This window comes from Capricornis sumatraensis, chromosome 21, assembly GCF_032405125.1.
Source record: "Capricornis sumatraensis isolate serow.1 chromosome 21, serow.2, whole genome shotgun sequence".
Lineage (NCBI taxonomy): Eukaryota > Metazoa > Chordata > Mammalia > Artiodactyla > Bovidae > Capricornis > Capricornis sumatraensis.
The window spans coordinates 57,550,104-57,570,479 of NC_091089.1; the positions used below are offsets into that span (position 1 = coordinate 57,550,104).

A 20,376-nucleotide genomic window follows, 5' to 3' on the forward strand; every position below is an offset into this window, starting at 1 on the left:
GCACTGCAAAATGTACACCCATGTAAAAGAGAAACAGTTCCACATGGGCTGAAAGGGAAATGAAAGAATAAGAAGAGGCTAACAAGATCAAGGAGAAATTAAATATCAAAAGAAAACTAGAAACTAAATGAAGATTCACAGCACCCACAAAAGAACAGAACAGCATTCCATGGTTTGGGATACCAGTTAGGACACAATGAAGCTCTAGAAGGTACACAGCAAAGAACAATTATTTGAACAAGGATTGAAATTACATTGTTCAGTCTTCCCTTCCAAATTGCAAAACTGGGTTATGTATGAAATTGTAGATTCAATCTTGAAACATGATTACCCAGCTGATGACCAAAAGCTTTTCTCTGAGTTTTAAGGCATAGGGTTGCAAAATATTCCCAACATGAATCCCTATGTTCGAAAGTGAAGACTAAGTTTGAGGAAGACATAAGTTTGGAACTGACTTTAATGAGTAAATTAGGTCTAGAACATTCTCTTTGTCATAAAAATCTTGTTTATATTCTATAGCAAATACAGTCGTTCATTAATAAATTCTTCCTATGCCAATTTCAACTAGAACTTGAGTTCTGGGCTTAAACTGGAAACTGGAATCGTGTGTTACACTGAAACACTTGGAGGTCACAGAGAGAAGGACATTTTAATCTGAACTACCCAACACTCAAGGAGAGGGTGATGTTTACATATTTTTCCTATATGGGATGTAATTTTGACACACTTTATTCAGAGGTGTATCTGGCCACTCCATAATGTTTTTACAAACATTATATGGGTTTCGGCTATGATCACAATATCTTTGAGACTGTGTTTTAAATGCATTTCCAAATGTATTATATGGCAATTATAACCAGCACATTTCCCTGCTAGCTTCTGAACCAAGGGCCACAGCACCAGTAATGGCCAGTGAGGATAATAAAATTATAATGCTGATGTTCTGCAATTGGGAAATATTTTTAACTACAGTATAAAACCCCTCTTGAAGTGTAATGGAGAGTTTCACTTTATTTTTCCAGCTTGAAGATGCAGGCTTTGAGGGTCTATCACTTTGCCAATATGAAGTAGCTATTTAACAGCAAACATGGCAAAAGAAGCTAGATTGCCAGAATTCAGTTAAAGAAACTACTTTCTCCAAATTAGCTTAAAATTTCCACTGCTGAATGATATAACAGGAAGAGTTTGAAACTGGGAATATCAAAATCTTGATTTCCACGCTGCCACTGCCATTAAAAATATATACATATGGGGAAGGAACTGGATTATCTGGAAAGGAAATCTCAAAATCAGAAAAGGAAAAATAAAGGGGGCATTCAAGACAGGAATGTCTGTCTGGAGGTGGTGCAGATGCCTAGACCACAACTGAGTCCACTGTTGAGCTGAAGAATCTGCTCTCTTCCATCCAGCCTTCGCAATGGATCTCCTCTATGCCTGGTTCACAGTGATCCTGACATAAAATCCTCCCCAACATCCCCAGGTCAAAAAATCTCTTCTTTCAAGAATCATACTCTATTTGCCCATGAAATCTTCATTATTAATTTTCCCCAGTAAGAAGTAAGTCTTCTCTTTATCTAAACTCCCACCATGTTAGTGACACTCCCCTTCTGGGCACTGAGTACTAATTAAACATGTGCTTTCCTGTTCTTTCCTGTCAAAAATATATCCCTCTCAGGGTAGGACCTTGCTCCCACAAAGCCCTCTAGGTCCTATAATTGCTAACACAGGGGATATATGCATAGCATGTACTAAGAAGATATATTAGATAAACCATCAGTAAGAATTATGATGGGGAGATAAAAACTAACTGGCTAGATGGACACAACCAACATCTTACAACACTATATTAAAATGTGAGGGGCTAAATTGATGCTATGCTATGAATCTCCAGATAATGACACACACACACAAAAAAAAAACAGAACTTTTGAAACCGTTCATTATCCATTTTTATCCATCTTAAGTAGAAATAAAAGTAATTACTGACAAGATCTGCAAATGTGCATCCTTTCCACAACTTGCTCGTCAGTATTTTACACCAGATGAAAAGTAGAGGGTCTAGAGCTATCATTCCAATATCCTCCTTCACAGAAGCTAGGTCTTTCCCTAGTTTAAAGTCCTCGAAATGCCTTGTAGTTAAGTCTTGACTTGAGCGATTTGAGATTCAAAACCTTCCATTTGGATGCCTTGCAATTCAGCTAAGCACCCCAACAGGGAATGTTTAAATTAATGGAAGATTAAAGCAAGGAAGAACATTCTAAAAGGTATTCTGTAATGGGACTTTGTCACCACCTTCTCTGTTTTATTGGGAAAACAGTCTTTTCCCAGGGGCCTGAAAGTTTATATGCCAACCATCAGTCTCGTTTAACTATTCGAACTTAAAAATGTCAGAGAAGAAAAAAAGTAATGGAAATGCTGACATGCTATGAAGTCAAGAGGCATAAGCAGGTGCTCCTGCAACCCAGGGTCATAATTCAATCAAGCTGTATTGTGACGTCATCTGTTACAGAAAAAAGCCAAATGGTTTATGAACAGTGCCAGAACCCCCAAGATTAAATTACAGCCCTGATATTTAATCAGGGGTCTTACTTTGTTATTTTTAATAACACAATACATTTTAACAGTTATTCGTCAACTGCCTTAGCCAAATTAGAGCAGGTGAAGACAAGTGACCTGGATTACAAGGGCCATCTCTCATGATCTGAACTTTTATTATTTTTCAGAAATGGAAGATCATAGAAGTTTCCCTCCTTTTAAGAAACATACAGTTGGTACCAACAAATTAAGTCCAAATCTTAATTAAAAGCAGCATGGGGTCCCTGACCAGCGGGTCAGGACATCTGCATTTGTGTCCTATTACAGCCCATAACCAACTGTATGATTTGAGCAAAAGATATTTAACCCTCCCAAACCTTGGCTCTTTATTTTTAAAAAATCATAGACCATCTCTAAACTCTCCTGATAAGTCTAAATTTCTATAAGTCTTTTACTTAAAAAAAAATATTGTGTAATTTCTTTGGGATTCCTTGAGGATCAAAGTGCAAAATCTGTATAGCTGAAAAGATGAACTTTTAATTTAATCAAAAATCATTACCATCGAAGAGGCATTTGTCAGCTAAAAATTTAGGGGCAATATCAGTGTCAGCAAACGAAACAGGTTCTTTAAAAAGTCATGTACAAATAGTGCTGAATGTGTGAAGGGTTGTTTGCAAAACAAATCAATACAGGCACATCCAACAATGGATTGCAGTTAATAAACCACATATAGTAATTACCACCAATGGCAGTTTAGAAAGTCATTCATTAAATGTTAATTGTCACACAGAAGTACAAAAGCAGCCATTTGAACAATCAAGTGGCTGCACCTTTAAATAAAATACTTTCTTACAGCCCTGAAATTCATCCATATAAACTGACTCTAAACACACCTGGGTATTTGATATGCTGATTAACTGGGCCTTTATTTATTGCTGAAATGAAAGTAAATATGACAAGCTTTCCAATACTTTTGCTATTCCTTTGAGCCTGATATAAAAAATATATATATAACGTATAAAACGTATTAATCAATCTTCTCTAAAGATTAAATTGCTATTTCTCTTCGGTCTCTCATAAGCATTAAGAGACATATGGTTCAAAAGGACCCACCTAAATTCATGTGCCTGCTTTATTGCTGAGTCTAAGTGGGCTCACAAATTTAGAAAATGGATAACCCACATGTAAGCTAATAAACTTGGTGGTCAATTTTGAAAACTTTATTCAAAGTAATAAGAAACCGGTAACCAAAAAGAAAAAAAAACCCTATGATACGCTTCACTTTATTTTCCGTAATACTCAGCACCATCCAATTGACTTGGAAGAACACCTGGTCATAAAAAATTAGGTCATAAAAGACAAAAAAAAAAAAAAAGAAAAGAGGGGATGTTTTTTTTTTCCTGTTCCTACCTAGCTTCATTTGGATGCTCTGTCTGTGCAAAATCTGACTTACCCAACATACAGATATAGGTTCTCAAAGTCTGGCCAAGAACATTTTGGTTCCAGACTTGTAAACCAAAGAACGTTTCAAAACACACCATGTTCCTTATTAGACAACTTCAGATCTGTTATCTTGGCTTATGGGAACAGAACTAAATGGCATCATAATACGAAAAGTTGAAAATCACAGGCCTGGGGCCACCAGGACTCAACTCTCTGCCTTGGACGTGGTTGCAAACTTCCAATATAAAATGCAGTTTACCATTAGGAGTAAATGTTTGATCTATAAAGCTTCCAAAATTACTTTGTTTATCATAGCAGATGAAAGCAAAAAGGAATAATTTTAAGCTCAAAACAAAACTGTTTATATGACAGTCTTGACTGCTCCATGATTCTAAGCATTTAAGACAGACTCGAGCAATTAACAGCATAAACTTTCATTACATAGTTCTATTATATATGTTTATGTGACTTAGCTGCTCATCTGTTATTTAAGTGATTTCCTCATTACAATAGTAGGGTAAAGATAATTTGCTGATGCTGTCAAAAATGTTAAGCATTTCAGGCTCAACAGATCTCGGATCCCTACACTTGTTTAATGCATTTTATTTACTTAAGTCAGTGTCAAATAGAGTACTGCTTCTTCCTTCTGAATTTAGAAAATGTAACATTTTAAGCACATGTCTGGTAATAGACATATCAAAACTTAACTTCAAAGCTGCTTATTTTAGGGATGCAGATAGAATTCAAGATTTTTGTTCTGGAAAATTAGGTTTCAAAGATCTAACAAGAAACTGTAAGACTTTTTTTTACAGTTAAAGATAGGAAAGCATTTTTTTAGATATTAACAGAGCAAGCTTGGTTACCTCAACTTGGGGTTTGACTAGGTTCATAAAAACTGAAAACAAAATATTTTTACTGGTACCCAAGCAGATTGCTAATTTACAGTAGAACAAAGCCACAACTTTGAAAATACCCACTATATTTTCCTGGTTAAAAATATAATAATAATAATATGAAAGAGATACTAAGTCACATTGAAATCCAACATAAACTACAAAGCTAGCTTATTTGGATAATAAAGCAGGAAAAATAATGGACATGGCTTATACCATTAGTGTAAACATGTTTTTTTTAAATGTTTATCTATTCTAATGATCAGGAATAGTATTGTACACCAAGCCTCATGTGTGTGTATGTGTGTGCGTGTGTGTGTGTGTGTGTGTGTGTATGTGTGTGTGTGTATCTTTGAAAAGACACTAAACTAGGCAGACAGACCTATGTTTAGCATCTAACTCATTCCTGGCTGCCTTGAAAGAAAGTAGTTTATCATCTCTGAATCTTGGTTTCCTCATTTATGAATTGAGCATGGTAATCCTGGCATCTCATTGGGTTCTTGTGAGGATAAAGAAAATACAAGAGCATAAAGTGCATACACACTGCTTGGCATAGTAAGAAGCACTTTAATTCCATCAGTATTATGCCCATCCACACCCTATTATTCAATCTAACATCCTGCAAATAATCACAGACCAGATCAGGCAAAACAGAATGATCAACGATCCAAAATTCAGCTCCAAACCTTAAAAAACAGTCAAAGGGCACATATACATTTAGAAGCATTTGTAGGCACAAAGATCAGTACACAAATCCTGAGACCCTGTTATGCAACACAAATTACAGAAAACACAGAGTCCTGAAACCAGTGTTACTCCAATAAAAGGATCTGCAGGGCCACAGAGAATCAGCAAATCAAAATTTATTTTTTAGAATAGCAATGAACACATACTTGAGAACCTCTTAACATGGGCCTCAGTTTTCTTTGGCTGTACAATGAAGGCATTGGGCTGTGTAGTTCTAAGAGGATCCTACCCCCAAAACTGTATGATTCTAATGAAATGGGTTTAACACCACATTCCTTATTTTTTAACCTGTTAATTTATTCTTCGTTTTACAAAAAGCCACACAACCATTACGAACTGCACTGTAATAGTAAGGCTGTTTAAAACAGACACACACACACACACAATTAAATAACTCTACTCCACAAATACCTTTGGGGGAGACCAATTTTTTTTTCACACTGTAACCATGAACTCAAACTGTACGGATGGAAATTAATTCAGGATGCTGGCCATTTGACTCTTCTCTACAATACAAAACAACCCACTGGATCGATATTTTTTTCTTACTGAATTTTCTAAACTGATGTGTTATTTGGATGTCACATGGATACTGGTGAACAAACTTGTGTGAATGTCAAGAGACATTTTTTCGCTTCCAGAAATGACCATGACAGGGATGTGGTGTTTTATTGCTGCTGTTAATTGTTAAAACACCCATTCATTTGGCACCTTTAACAAATGCTGAACACCTAAGTAAAACTAAACAGTTACAGGGGGAAAAGGCTCAACTTTTAAACTGAGGGAGAAAGATGCAGAATCCGTCACAGACTAAGTGTAAATACTTGTAACAGATGTGACCAGAGCTATTGTTGAGTATGGATAATTTCAGAGCCCCAACTTTCAAACCACTTTTTAAAAGATGCCAAAGCTAGTGTGTTTTTCTTTTGCTCATAAAGGAATCAAAGGTGACCAAATAAAACTGCATTTTTGTTATATTAGAAAATAAATCCCTATTCATCAATAAATTATAGATTCTAGAGGCATTTTTTTTCCCTTTTGGATAACTTGGCCATCCTACTTTTTAATGAGAATAATTTTCCAGTCATCCAGGCATGTGGATGCTGTTAGCTTGTTTTAAGATCAATGATATAATGGATCTGAAATCCCTTTATAAAAGTCACCATATAAATTTCAACTATTTCTTACAAATAATTCCAGAGCCCACCAATTCTCCCTGTTAAGGTCATCCACACTCTGAACTATCATGGCTGAATTGTTTTAGTGCTCTCTGCTGAACACCTGCAAACATCAAACAAAAACGGCTGGTCCTTTCCTGGGTTGACAAAAGCCTTTCATGTGAAAAATGCTCCCTGGGAATGTCAGGCTGTAGCTCAGGTTACATTCCATTCTCCCTAGCAGCCTCACCATTTCTTAAGGTGGTAGGAAAAACCATGTTTGTGAAATGAAAGATTAAAGGCAACATGGCCACACTTTATTTTCATTCTCATACTGCAAATCACGATGGAGTGTCCTATATATGAATGGAACTCACAGCTACAGAGAACTTGAAGCCTGAAACATCACCATGCCTCACTTTGAAAGCAACAGAGCGGTTTACCCCAACATGAACAGTTCACTTACACTTCGGATCTCTTTTCCCCTGGACCCAGGTTTCAAAGCTGCCCATGAAAATGATATCTGAGCACCCTTGCTGGGGACAATGGATATTAACCGGATGTACATTTAGAAAATTATTTCTCAGTCCAAAGTTTTCTAGTTCATCCTTTCAGGAAAGGGGCAAAATGCAGTTTTCCTCTTTTTTTTTTTTTTACTTGTTGTGCTTTAAAAGAGGACTTAGCTTTGTTACTGAGTAGAAACAAAGCCACTTACTATGTCTTGGCCAGATGAGAAAAATCAACACTCCAATCTGTACTCTGTATATTACAGTCCCCATCATACTGCTTTGGATGAATACCCTGCATTTGCAATCTAGCTGCTAGAACAAAATAGCCACTACACTTTTTACCTTTATAAGTAAACATATGGGCCTGAAAACTACACCTTTGGCCGGTACAAAGTCACTTAAAGTTCAACACCTTAAAAATAATCACAACATATTCACTGCATATATCACAGCTATCTCACTAACGATGAAGTCTCTGTCTTATACAGATTTACTGTCTGTATAAGACAGGTTTATGTATACAGATATACTGTCTTAAGAACTGTGTAAGTTTCAATATATGACCACTTACCAAAATTCATCAATACATATTCATACTCATCCAGCCTATACTCTGTAAACACTTAAACATCACAGCAAAGACTTCATTTAAATGCGAACACAGAAAAGGGACCAAGATGCACAGTCATATTTTCAATATAACATAATTTCATGCTTCTAAATCAATCTTACTTTATTAAACCATACCAAAACTGATATACTTAATTATTCCAAATGTGTCAGCTTTTACAAAAAGTACAAAAGAGTGTTTTTGCACTGACTCTGAAAGCAGTCTATCTCTGAGCCTTTCTGACATAATCTACTTTCAGATTTCAACTGAATACACATTTTCTTAAGGAAAATCTTGAAGAAAACTACTGTCAGAAATAAAGTTAGTTTTGATACTAACATGAAAAATTAATTTGCCTACAACAGACACTTGCACTCATCTTTCCTTCAAAACTGTAGGAACACAATATAGAAATGTGGAAGAAACAGTATGAAAACAAAACAAAAAGTAAGTCCCAAATTAAAAATATAACAGGTTCCAGGACAGTCAAAACACAAACATATGGTCAAGAGTCCTTTTAATCAAAGTAGACTCCACCCAAAAAAAGATAAAATGTAAGTATAGGAGGCGTCTCATATTTCATAAATCGAGTTTTAGAGATAATTCCCTTAGACTTATGGGGCCAGCAAAAGGAGAAGTAACTTATCTGGAAATAAGCAACTTTTAAAAGCCATTAGTTTTAGAAAAAACATACCAATTATACAAATCACAAAGATGAATAGGTTTCTTTCATTGCTACAGCACCAAATGAATATTAAGAGATGTGAAATTATCTTCAATAGCTAACAGACAATTCCACTGATATCTCATAGCTAAACGATGTCAATATTTACCAGTCTGACTTAAGAACAGGACTCTGTCTAATGTCCTATTAGGTACCACTGCCAGAACTCCTAAGATACTATAGCTGTTTAACGGGCATAAATGGATTTAAGCCTTGAACCTAAAAGGACAGCAAGCAACAATGCATGCCTCCTTCTGATATGAAATTCACTGGACAAAAAATAACTTTTTAAATGAATAGCATATTTTCACTTTTAGTAAGAGACCTTCAGAGAGTCCCCTATTAAAACTCCTCCTTAGATACCAGATAATCATTGCACACACAGATGCCTTTGTGAATACCGCTAACGTCTTTTGAAAGCATCAGCCAAAGGTCTTTCATTTATAAAATGTAAAAGTCCTTCCAAATTTGTAACTTTAAACATAGCAAAAATTCACTGTACAAGTAAATACTTAGGAGGAGAAAAACAGCTATAGCACCAAAAAGGATATTTTAAATACAAATGAATTCATATTCAGCTCTTGGATTAGAAAGAATCTATTTACAGCTATGGTTTACTACACAGCATTCATCTACAAAATTAAGTGCTCATTTTTTTAAAAGGGTTAATTATACATAGTTCCAAGAAAACGTGATTATTTTCAAGGAATCTGCCCTTTTCATGAAAGTTAGATTTTTCCCTCTATTTTCAGTAAGGAAACATTAATTTATTCCCCCATGTTAATACTGCCTTATCTTCACATGTTTGATTACAACTGTATTAGAAAATTGCTTTTAAATTAAGTGACAGAATTCTGAGGCAATTTTCTTGATTCAAAAAAAAAAACTTTTAATTTTTAAAAGATAACGTTTTTGCCTAAGTTATACTACTAATGGATAATGAAATAACCATATCATTACAGGCTAAAATTTCAATGACTTTTGCAGAACACTTTAACAGAGCCAAAAATATACCATGAGTGAACAAACAGCTAAGAACATTTAACTACACACTAAGAAAAGAATTTACATACTTGAGCCAGTAAAATGTCCACTCGCCAGAGAAGTTGGTCCATTTTTCCCACTGCTCACAGGAGGTGAAAACATCTAAAAGAAACAAAGAAATATTACTGTTGAAAAGAAGACATCCGTGCCTTCAGAGATCATCTGAGACCTTTCATACTCTCACTATATAAGGTACAGTTTATGCTAAGTGTTCATTTTAGTAAAATACATCACCATCCAACTTAAAACTAAAACAGGTACAATATTACCAATCACTCTTACCCCCCCACCCCTTTACCACTCTGCTCTTTCTTTTTCCTCAGGTGCAGTAAATCGCCAGAGCTAGGCAGTACTACATTTTAAACCACAGCACAGTCCCCATAATGTTAACAAGATTCAGTCTGGAGGGCAGCGAGCTCTCTAGAAGACACGAGTTTTACAAAGGAGAAGAAAAAAGTTGTTTATTTTATATTGAAAACCTTGGCCATAAACGTGGCAATGTCCATTTCGATCCCATATACGATTTGCCTGTCATATGTGAGCCCAGATAAAAATAAAAGTGCCACCTGCACTAAATTCTCATTTCGTCTCTAACATGAGAGCATTTTGAAGCAAGACTCTCTCCCCCTCTCTCTCTCTGTCTCTCTCTCACTCACTCTCACTCTCTTTCACTCCCTCTCTCTCCAGCATTTATTTCGACCCTAATTGGTTTCCCTCTTCTTCGACGTTATCTAGTGGATAACGCGCACCTTCCCTGAGTCAGAGCCTGCAGAAAGCAAAGGAACGAATGGAGAAAGTGCAGCAAGCAGAAAGGGGGCTAAAAGCTGCCTAGGGCTACATTTCCTGGCAAAACTTCCGAAAGCCATTTCTCCAAAAGGTCTAGGAGAGCAGCAGCAGCAACAACAGCAGCAGTAGCAGCAGCAGCGGCGGCAGCAGCAACAAGAAAGAGAGCCCCCCACTTAGAAGGCGGTTTGGATTTTGTGTGTTTTGTGGATTCTTTTCATTTTGCTTTGCAAATGCATCCGACACCAAACTCATTTGGCATTAAAAATGAATTAATTCCCCTGACATGCTTGGGACTTGGTTTGGGGAAGGGAGACAAAGTGATGGAGAAGGACCAAGTTCAGCCGTAAAACTCCACAAGTGTCTAAGTTCTGCTTTGGGCTGATCTCCCCGACTACGAAATTTACAAAGTCTAAAGGATTTCTAAAGAATGTGTGCTCAGCATATACACACAGGAGTTTTCAGAATCCCAGGAAAAGATTTAAGTGGGAGGAAGGCAGGTCCTACTGATTCCAAACCATCATCAGTTTAAAACTTTGAGCCAACTGAAGTCTCCTATTTTCTCTTTTCCATTTTCAGAAAAACAAATAAGTAAATAAATTGAGTAGCACGCAAAGTACCAGTACTTTTAGTGTTCTGATAAGGCCAAGTTAAGGGGTGGTTTACAGTTTTAGGGCTGTCTGTTTTTCCCTTTCACTGGGGTGGGACTCCATTATTTGGGGGTTCGGTGGGTAGTGAATTCAAAGCAAGTAATCAGAGTGACAAAAAAAAAGCCGGAATCCTCCATCACACCCAAAAACTGTAGTTAAAAACTTATCAAAAAGACCTTCATGTTTACCAAGGATTCAGCCAAATAAAAATTTTTCCTGTCCTTCAGATTCTATTGGTTTCTAGCTCAAAGTGCTTGGGTTTTTTGGTTTGGTTTTGTTTTGTTTTACAGCTGTTGTTAGTTTCCACCGTTCTTTCTTACCGCACTGAAATCCAGTAAATCACTCAGCTCTTTGTCCGTGCCTAAGGCAGCCATTCGCTGTTGGTGATGCATTTTAGCAAAATCACACAAACCTAGAAACATGGAAATAACCGCAATCAGAAAATCCAGTCCCAATCCTTGGAGAAAACACAATCGGATTTTTGGAGACTGGGGGTGGGGGGGTTGGGGGTGGGGACATGGGGGCGGGGGGGATTAAGGTGGAAAGGAGGGAGGGATAGGAGAGTTGCTGGGTGTTTTTTTTTTTTTTTAAGATGGAATAGACAGCAATAGCAAAAAAAAAAAAAAAAAAGCGATATTGATACTGTATTTCCAAAGAGACGATCAAAACTGGTAACATCCACTATAAAACCAAATCCGGGAAAGGGGAAAAAAAAAATTTGCCGCTCCTCAGCGCATCATTTTATGCAACAGGAGGTACAGCGAGAAATGAATGGATCACAGAGAAAAGAGAAACTACTCCGAACGATCCGGTCTCAACTTTCCCCCCCACCCTCCACCCCACCCCCCTCACACACACTCACACACTCGCACACACACGCGCGCGCACACACACTCACACACACACACACCACTCCCCTCTGCGTTTCAAAGTAGCTATAAAGAAATTAAAGATGAGCGTCTCTGGAGTGAAAACACGTCCAAAGGGGGAGGGGTGACAGGGTCGGCGAAAAGGACGGGGGGCGGGGGGGTGGCCCCGCGGTGGAGGGTCGGGGCTTGTAATTGTCCAGCGCCCTAATTTGTGAAAGAAAGGGTTGTAAAAATTAAAGTCAGGCCCTTGGCAAAGTCAGCGGTCCCTCCGAGCGGCAGCGCCGGGGAGGAGGGCGTGGGGGGGCCCGGGCGGGGAGGAGGGGGGTGCGCAGGGACGAGGGGGAGGGAAGAGCGCGGGAGGGGAAGGGGTGTCTCCAGCGGGAGCGCCGGGGAGACCGGGCGCCCGCGGCGCCGGAGGCGCGGAGCCGCGCGCGGGGCCGCCGAGCCCGAGCCCCCCGCGCCGCCCGGCGCTCCGGCCCCGCCGAGCCCGCCGCGCTCGGCGCCGCTACCTACCGCCCGCGCGCGAGAAGGGGCTCTCGGTGCACCGCCGGCGCCCAGGCGGCGTTCATGTCTACCCGCCGCCTCAGCCGCCGCCGCCGCCGCCGCCCGCGCCCGCTCGGTCCCCGCCGCCGCCGCCGCCGCCACTACAGCTCCGCAGACAGACAGCCAAGATCCCTGACTCTTAACACCAACTCTCTTCTCCGGGGAGGGGAGGGGACGGGCGGAGGGGGAGGGGGAGACACGCCGAGGCGCACGGAATTGCAAGTTCAGCAAAGAAATGGGTGGGGGGGCGGCTCCGGCGGGGCGACGCGGCGCGCGCGGGTCGGGCTGGCTGGGATGCGGACCCCCGCCCGCCCGCCGCCACCCCACCCCCGAGAAAGAAAAGAAAAAAAATCATCTCCACACCTCCCCCGCCTCGCCAAAAAAAAAAAATACAAACGAAATTTCACCGAGCACCTCATTTTCCCTCAGATCGTCAGTTACAATCTGAAGCCTGCACCCTTCAGGGTTGGGGTTTTTTTTTTTTTTTTTTTGCCCGTTTCATCCAGCCGAGGCACACTTTGAAACGGATTCCACTTTACGTCCCCTCACTTCTTTCTTTCTCTGACTCTCCCGTTCCCTCTCACTCACACATCCACACACGGTAAAGCAAGTTTATACTAGGCTGCAAATACACGTGATGCAAAAAGACTTTGCCAAGAGGAACAATATTTTTTTTTCTTTTCCAGATACAAACCAAGCGACATTTTACTGGGGAGATTTCCCGATCGGTAGTTCTGCGTTGGGAGGGGGGGGGTGGCGGGGGGGAGGCGAAACCTCAATTACATACTTTTTTTTTTTACCCCTCCCTTTTAAGTCATAGAATAGTATAGCTGTGAACTTCGCCAAAAAAAAAAAAAGCTATTTTTGATGGTAGATGTTTTGTTTTACACTTGAGTTCCTAGGCACGCTAAGTCCCCGTTCGCCAGCACGATAAGTTTTTCATTCAACATTGACCATTACAGGCCCTGCATGCTCTTAAAACATACTTTTTCACATCACTTTTTAGGATAAAAATTAAGCTGCATAATTCTACCGTTTCGTAATAACAAGCGTGCTTCAGGCAGTATATGCAACACTCTATCTTAACGTGTGCTAAAATACACATTCTATAAACCCAGTTATGGCTAGATGTGCGAGTACATACACAAAACGCATGCACACACTTTTTCCCATTGGCAGTTATTTAATAGGTTGTTCCTTTTGTTTTAACAAAACACTGGGATCGAAATTTTAAAAATTAAATTCAATTACAAACAGTTTACTCTGACAGCAAATTGTAACGTTACCTTAAGTGGCCACAAATATGCTCACAATATTCCAAGGAAAGTGACTTTAAAAAGAGAGACAAAAATCTTCTGCAAGTACTGAGTATCTCACATGTGTATCCCCCAAAAAAGTATTTTAACTGGTACTCAGTTCTGTTCCAGGGATATCCACAGAATACAAGATTATGCACCTGGCTCTGGGTTTTGCATTTTCCACCATAAAACTGCAACAAAACTCCCTCCCCCCAAAAAGAAATCATTAAAAAAAAATCCAACAACTTTTTCTTATTGTTTATAAAAAAATATCAACACAGGATAGTGATAATTTTTCCTCAGACAAATCTTGTTGGTGGCTGTTTTTTTTTTTCTTCTCCTCTTACAAAGTCTTAAACTTGTTCCAAGTTTAGAGGTGTCTCATCCTCCTCCTCCTCCTGATCATCACCATTGACTCCCCCGTGGAGTCACATTGATAATAATAGGTTTCCCTGAAAGATACATTGTAATCCATTCACATCCGGGCACTGCGGGCTTATAAAGAGAAGGCGCTGCGGCCGCCGCGGCTCCTCCAGACAATGACTGGGGAGGGGCGGGGCGGGAGCGGGAGACCATAGAGTAGTAAACAGAGCGCCTAGAGAGGTAGCCAAGATGGCGGCGCGTGCGGGCCACGCCTCCTCCGGGAAGGGAGGCGGGCGGCTGGGTGCGGGTGGGCGTCGCGCGTGCTGCCGGACCGCGGTGGTACCCGAGGCCAGGGCCTTTCGCGGGCCCGGTGCTCCTGCGCGCTGCTGCCTGTTCCTAGCTCTTGCCCTTCTCTGTTCTTTGACCCCAAAGTCTGGCTTCTAAAGAAATGAAGGAATGAAACTCCGTAGACTTGCTTCAAGAAGTCGGATCCCCTGAGGGCGACTTGGGAGAGGGAGGCCAGGAGAGGCCACGGAGGCCTCCTCGACGGAAAACCGGAGTCTGATCCATGTGGAGCCGGTCCTCTTAGCGAGGCTTGGCTGGCATGGAAAGAGGCAGATGAGCCAAGATGCAGCTCGCTGGCCTTGGAGAGGGATGTGGGGCCTCACCTGCACCACCGCTCTCCCACCTTTTTCTAGACTCCTGGCAAAGAGAACTCTTAAGTCCAGAAAGTCTCCACTTGAAGAAGACGGTCGTCTGTTTCCTTGTAGACTTAGATTTTTTGGCCGTGGCCCGGGCTCGTGGGATTTTAGCTGCCCAACCAGGGACTGAACCTGCAGCAGCGTCAGTGACAGCGTGGAGTCCTAACTGCGGGACCTCTAGGCAAGTTCCAGTTTTATCCGGTGACCCACTACTAACTCAGTGGACGAGTTCTGGCGGAGAAAGTCTTCTAGCCAGTTTTCTGGCCTCTGAAATGCAAATAGCAAATGCCTGCTTTATGAATTTAATAAGAATTAAAGGGATAAAGATAAAGACGGAGATGCCCGGAAAGAAATCGTCTCTTTCCATCTCTAATTCTTCACTAAGCCAACTGATATCTCTAATCTAGCCCATGGGATTTTAAATGGAGATTTCTGTACTCCAGAAGAATAGCATTTAGCCCTCCCACCGAAGAAAAGCAAGTAATAATAATTATAGGTTAACACTTACGTTGGGAGTTTACTGTGTGCCAAACGCTATCCTAAGAATCTGTCAAATATTGGAGAATGACTCTGGAGTTTGTGTTACTTCTGGACCCAGAGCCGCTGAGTAAATGGTACAAACTTGCCTCAATTACACTTTATTAAGTTATAGAACCCACCTTTGTGGCAAGCAGTCTACAATCAGAGTTCACATCCACCCACCTTCCCATACCATCTGGCAACGGGAATGTCCTAATCTCCATTTTCTGACGCGATTTTGTGGCAGTGACCATGCTCTTTGTTTATATACAGGTTTTTAGAGAACAATATAGATTGTTTCCTGTCTCTTCACACACTGCAGATTCCTGTCTTCTATACCCATCCCATGTCCTCATCTTAAAATTTTACATTTAGGCACTACTATATGCTGCATGATCACAAGCAGTATCTCTAATTCTCAGAATAAGTGTCTACCTTCTCATCTGAGATGATGTAATGAGAGGATCACAGAAGTTTAAGAGAAGTATTTTACTGGCTCTGCCTCTAATCAGTAAGGCTTGATGTCAGTGTCTTTTGCTGTAAAATGCAGAGACCAGATTAGATAATCCCATAAGATTCCTTCTAGTTTCCAGATTTTAAGACTCCCCCTTCCCCTGAATTTCAAGAGGAATAAATGATGTGTCCAGAAATCAATGATCAGATCAGATCTAGGACCTGAACGCACCTAGTTGCTGGCTAGTGGGTTTGGTTTTTTTTGTTTTGTTTTTTTAACTGTACCCTACAGAAAATGGTGCAACTACCCTTCTGATTTTAACTAAGGGACAGATTTGAACTAGTTTTTTGTTTTTTTTTTTCTGATCTAGCTCACTTGTACTCCTGGCTTCTAGATGTCTTTGAATATGTCATGTTACCATCATCTCTGGGAAGTACCTAACTCACCTACTTAGGTGTTGAGAAAATTAATTTAAAATGTGCATGAAAAAAGCAATCAGATAATAATCTATGGCCTCTAAGCCAGAACCATGAAAAAAAAAGGTATACTTACGAAGACTGGAGGCACTGAAGAAAACTCAGTAGAATCATGTGAAACAGATTAAAAGGGAAATGCAAGAGTCATATTTTGGGATGCCTGCTCTATCATCTACAGAATTCCTTCCCTAGGAACCTGCTCATAAATCCTGATAAAGAGATAGAATTTGATGAAGGTGTCACATGACTCACCCTCAATAGCCCCCACTGATTGAACCATAGGAACTAAACAAAGAAGAGATTGACAGGGGTCTGTAGTGAGTGATGGATCTGACAAGTTGGAGTCAGCTGGCCAGAGCTGGTGTCAGGAAGCCAAGCCATGTGAGAACCGTGGTTATGGGGAAACAAGAACCATGAGTAAGCAGAGGAAACTGTTCTTCAAATTAGAAGGAAAGGTCTCGGAAGTTCTGAGAAAATCAGACAGTTTAGTCGTAGGAAGAAATGTCTGGACATCTTTTCTCAATTATTTGAAGACTACCTTGCGTCCTGTTCCTAAGTAAGCTGATTCTTGGAGTGCTCAGCTTTTCTACGTGAGCCAACCTGAGTACTTTTCTGATCCTTACAACTAAACAGTTCAACTAGAAAAGAAAAGGAAAAAAAAAAACACAACAGCTTTGGATTTCAGCATTTCAAAACAGTCCTTAACATTAAAAAAAAAAAAAAAAAGTGGTGACTACTATTCAAGGTGTAAACAATTTGTTCCACTCCCATATAGTAGAGATGCTATCCAATTTATTGTACCACACATAGTCAGGACAGTATATCCAGTTGTCATTTCCATTTCTCATGTGTTATGTGTCTGTGTGTGTGTTCAGTCGCTAAGTCTTGTCCAACCCCATGGACTACAGCACTCCAGGCTTCCCTGCCCTTCACTATCTCCCAGAATTTGTTCAGATTCATGTCCCTTGAGTCGGTGATACCATCCAACCATCTCATCCTCCACCACACTCTTCTCCTTTTGCCTTCAGCCTTTCCCCTTCTTGGATCACAGCCTTGTCCTGGCAAAGGGGCTTGCATAACTCAATGAAGCTATGAGCCATGCCATACAGGGCCACCCAAGAAGGATGCGTCATAGTGGAGAGTTCCAAAATGTGGTCCACTGGAGGAGGGAATGGCAAATCACTCAAGTATTCTTGCCTCAAGAACCCTATGAACATGAACAGTGTGTTATGACCTTGGGCAAGTTTCACACCCTATCAGACATTAAAAAAAAAAAAGTATCTTGTCCTCAATACATTACATGACTGGTTAAAATCAAATGTGATGGTGGAGATGAAAGTGATCTGCAAATGACAAATTCCAGTGGAGTGTGAGATATTATTATTGTATAAACTGAGTTGATGTCTGAAGATAACGCTTCTTTCACAGGTGTGTGGAAAGCTTGGCAAGTATTGAAACCCAGTGAATCATAGAAAAGAACAGTCACTGAAGGGTGCTTGGACCCAGCCCTTCATTTTAGTGGAAGATGTCAAGGCACAAGTAGGATGGCTCATCCAAGGTCACATTGCCAATGAGTTACAGAACCAGAAGTAGCCCTCCAGGAACTGAGTGCCAGTCCAGAATGCCATACCGTTCTTCAGTTTCATCCAGTGTGCTCCATTGCCTTCTCCTTCTTAGTCTTACCCATGTTAAAACTAAGTAGGAAAATAAAAAAAAACACCACAAACAAAAAATTTGGATCTCGGATGATCTAATGAAATTTATCTCAAAATTCAGCAAATAATTCTTGAGTGTCTTCCTTATGTCAGCAGCTAGTCTTTCAGGACCTGAGGCAAAAACAGAGGCAAAGAAATCAGAACGTTACAAATGTCAAGGACAGTCCTGATTGAATGGGGAAGTCACAGTGAGCAAGACACAGCCTGCGGCAGATGTGGGGTACAGGAGAGCTATTCCAGCATATTTTTAGGTTGATGTATCAAAAGGGCACATCCATCCAGGACCCCAAACTGGAGCCCCAAACATACTTCAAGGCTGAATCAGAAAAACAGCTGTCAGGACAGAAGGGGAGGGAGCCGGTCAGCATGTGTGAAAGCAGTCCAGAGCCTCATAGTACACACACCATCCCACATACCCCAGGGCCTTTGCGCCTGCTGGTCCTGTGATTCCTTCCCTTGGCTGTTCACACGCTGACTCCTTGTCTCCTTCTAGTCTCCATTTAAACCTTACCTCCTCATGGAGACATTCCTAGTCATTCTGTCTAAAGTAAGTACCCCATTTTATTAGTCTCTGACATCAAATCAGTTTGATGTCCCTAATGGAAACTTTCCCAATTGGGATCCTTTTGTTTGTATTTTCCAGTATTCTTGCCTGGAGAATCCCATGGACAGAGGAGCCTCTCAGGTGACAGTCCATGGGGTTGCAAAGAGTCAGACACGACTGAGCGACTTCACTTCATATATATATGTGTGTGTGTGTGTATGTATGTATGTATGTGTGAAAGTGAAAGTTGCTCGGTTGTGTCCGACTGTTTGTGACCCCAGGGGCTATACAGTCCATGGGATTCTCCAGGCTGTTTCCTTCTCCGAGGGATCTTCCCAACCCAGGGATGGAACCCAGGTGTGGTGCATTACAGGGGAATTCTTTACCAGCTGAGCCACCAGGGAAGCCCAAGAATACTGAGTGGGTACCTATCCCTTCTGCAGGGGATCTTCCTGACCCAGGGATCAAACTGGGGTCTCCTGCATTGCAGATGGATTCTTTACCAGCTGAGCTACCTGGGAAGTTATATATGTGTGTGTGTGTGTGTGTGTGTATATATACATATATATAGATATATAATAAGATTTTAAAATAAATAAGCAAATGAAGAACTGAAGAGCTTCAAATTAGTTTGCCTTAAGGTTTCACTTTTAGCTTGATTTCACTGCCGGTAAATGTTGCTGGTAAATATTCAGTTTGATTTGCAACAGACCACTGATCCCTTGTCATCTGAATCCTAGACCCTAAAGATAGCAAGGATAATTGCCTCAATTGCCAAACCATGGAGACAGCCTCTTCATTATTACAAATACAGTAAAAGGTGCCATTGTTGTAGTCGTTGTATCACTTAACTATTGTAATGTTTCAGGGACGAGGAAATTCAGGCTTGGAGGCACAACAAATTTCCTGAGGTCATACAACTGTTATGTGGCAGAGCTGAGACTTAAACACAGGTAGACATGCTCCTGCTGGCCAGTGAGAATTGCCGTGGCTGCAGTTCTCAGCCAACTGCATGAGGACAAGATCTGCTTAGGTTGAACTTTTTTTTTTCAATTTTATTTTTATCTGTGCTGGGTCTTCGTTGCTACATGCAGGCTTTCTCTAGTTGCAGCGAGTAGGGTCTCTTCTCTACTTGCAGCGGCTTCTCTTGTTGTAGAGCACAAGAGGATAATCCCTAGCTCTAGAGCTCAAAGGCTCTAGCTCTGCAGGCTCAATAGATGTGGCACACAGACTTAGTCCTGTGGCATGTGGGATCTTCCTGGACCAGGGATGGAGGAAGATGCCCGTGTGTCCGGCACTGGCAGACAGATGCTTCAGTTGAACTTTTAAACTTGCAGCACACACAGGGAAGCTGAGTCCTCCAGGATACACACAAAATGTGTCCTACACATCTTCCTTTCTTCTCTGGAACTCTATTCCTGCCCTATTCTCCCAATATGCAAGTTCCTCAGACGATGCCATAACGCTTAAAATAGAACACACAGACTGTAACAGAGAAAATGGTTTTATGCCTAGGAGGAAACCTTCTAGAACACTAGCAGTAAATCTTCTGAGTCTTCCTTAAATCACCAAAACTCTGTGAACACTAAAATCGAAAGGTTGTCAGTTTTACTTTTTCCCTTTCCTTTTTCCAAACCCCCAAAACATCTAAAAGTAGGTGAAATAAAAATTCTGCTTTCCTAGAATTATTATTTAATCTGTCGTCTTTCAGGTATACCTAGTACAACTACTTGTGCATAGATCCCACTGTTGTGAAGTTTTGGATTTATTACGTTCTGTGTTTCAGTATATGTTCCCTT

General features: G+C 40.6%; 1 protein-coding gene across 1 annotated transcript in view; it reads right to left on the reverse strand.

Moving 5' to 3' along the window:
- TCF4 (transcription factor 4) overlaps positions 1–11,503 on the reverse strand; it is a 377,007-nt gene extending 365,504 nt beyond the window's left edge. The window contains exons 1-2 of the mRNA XM_068993643.1: positions 11,416–11,503; positions 9,692–9,764 (exon numbers count right to left, since the gene is read on the reverse strand). Coding sequence (XP_068849744.1) covers positions 9,692–9,764; positions 11,416–11,487 — 145 coding nt within the window. The 5' untranslated portion in view covers positions 11,488–11,503. The remainder of the gene's footprint in view (positions 1–9,691; positions 9,765–11,415) is intronic.
- Positions 11,504–20,376: the final 8,873 nt, after the last annotated feature.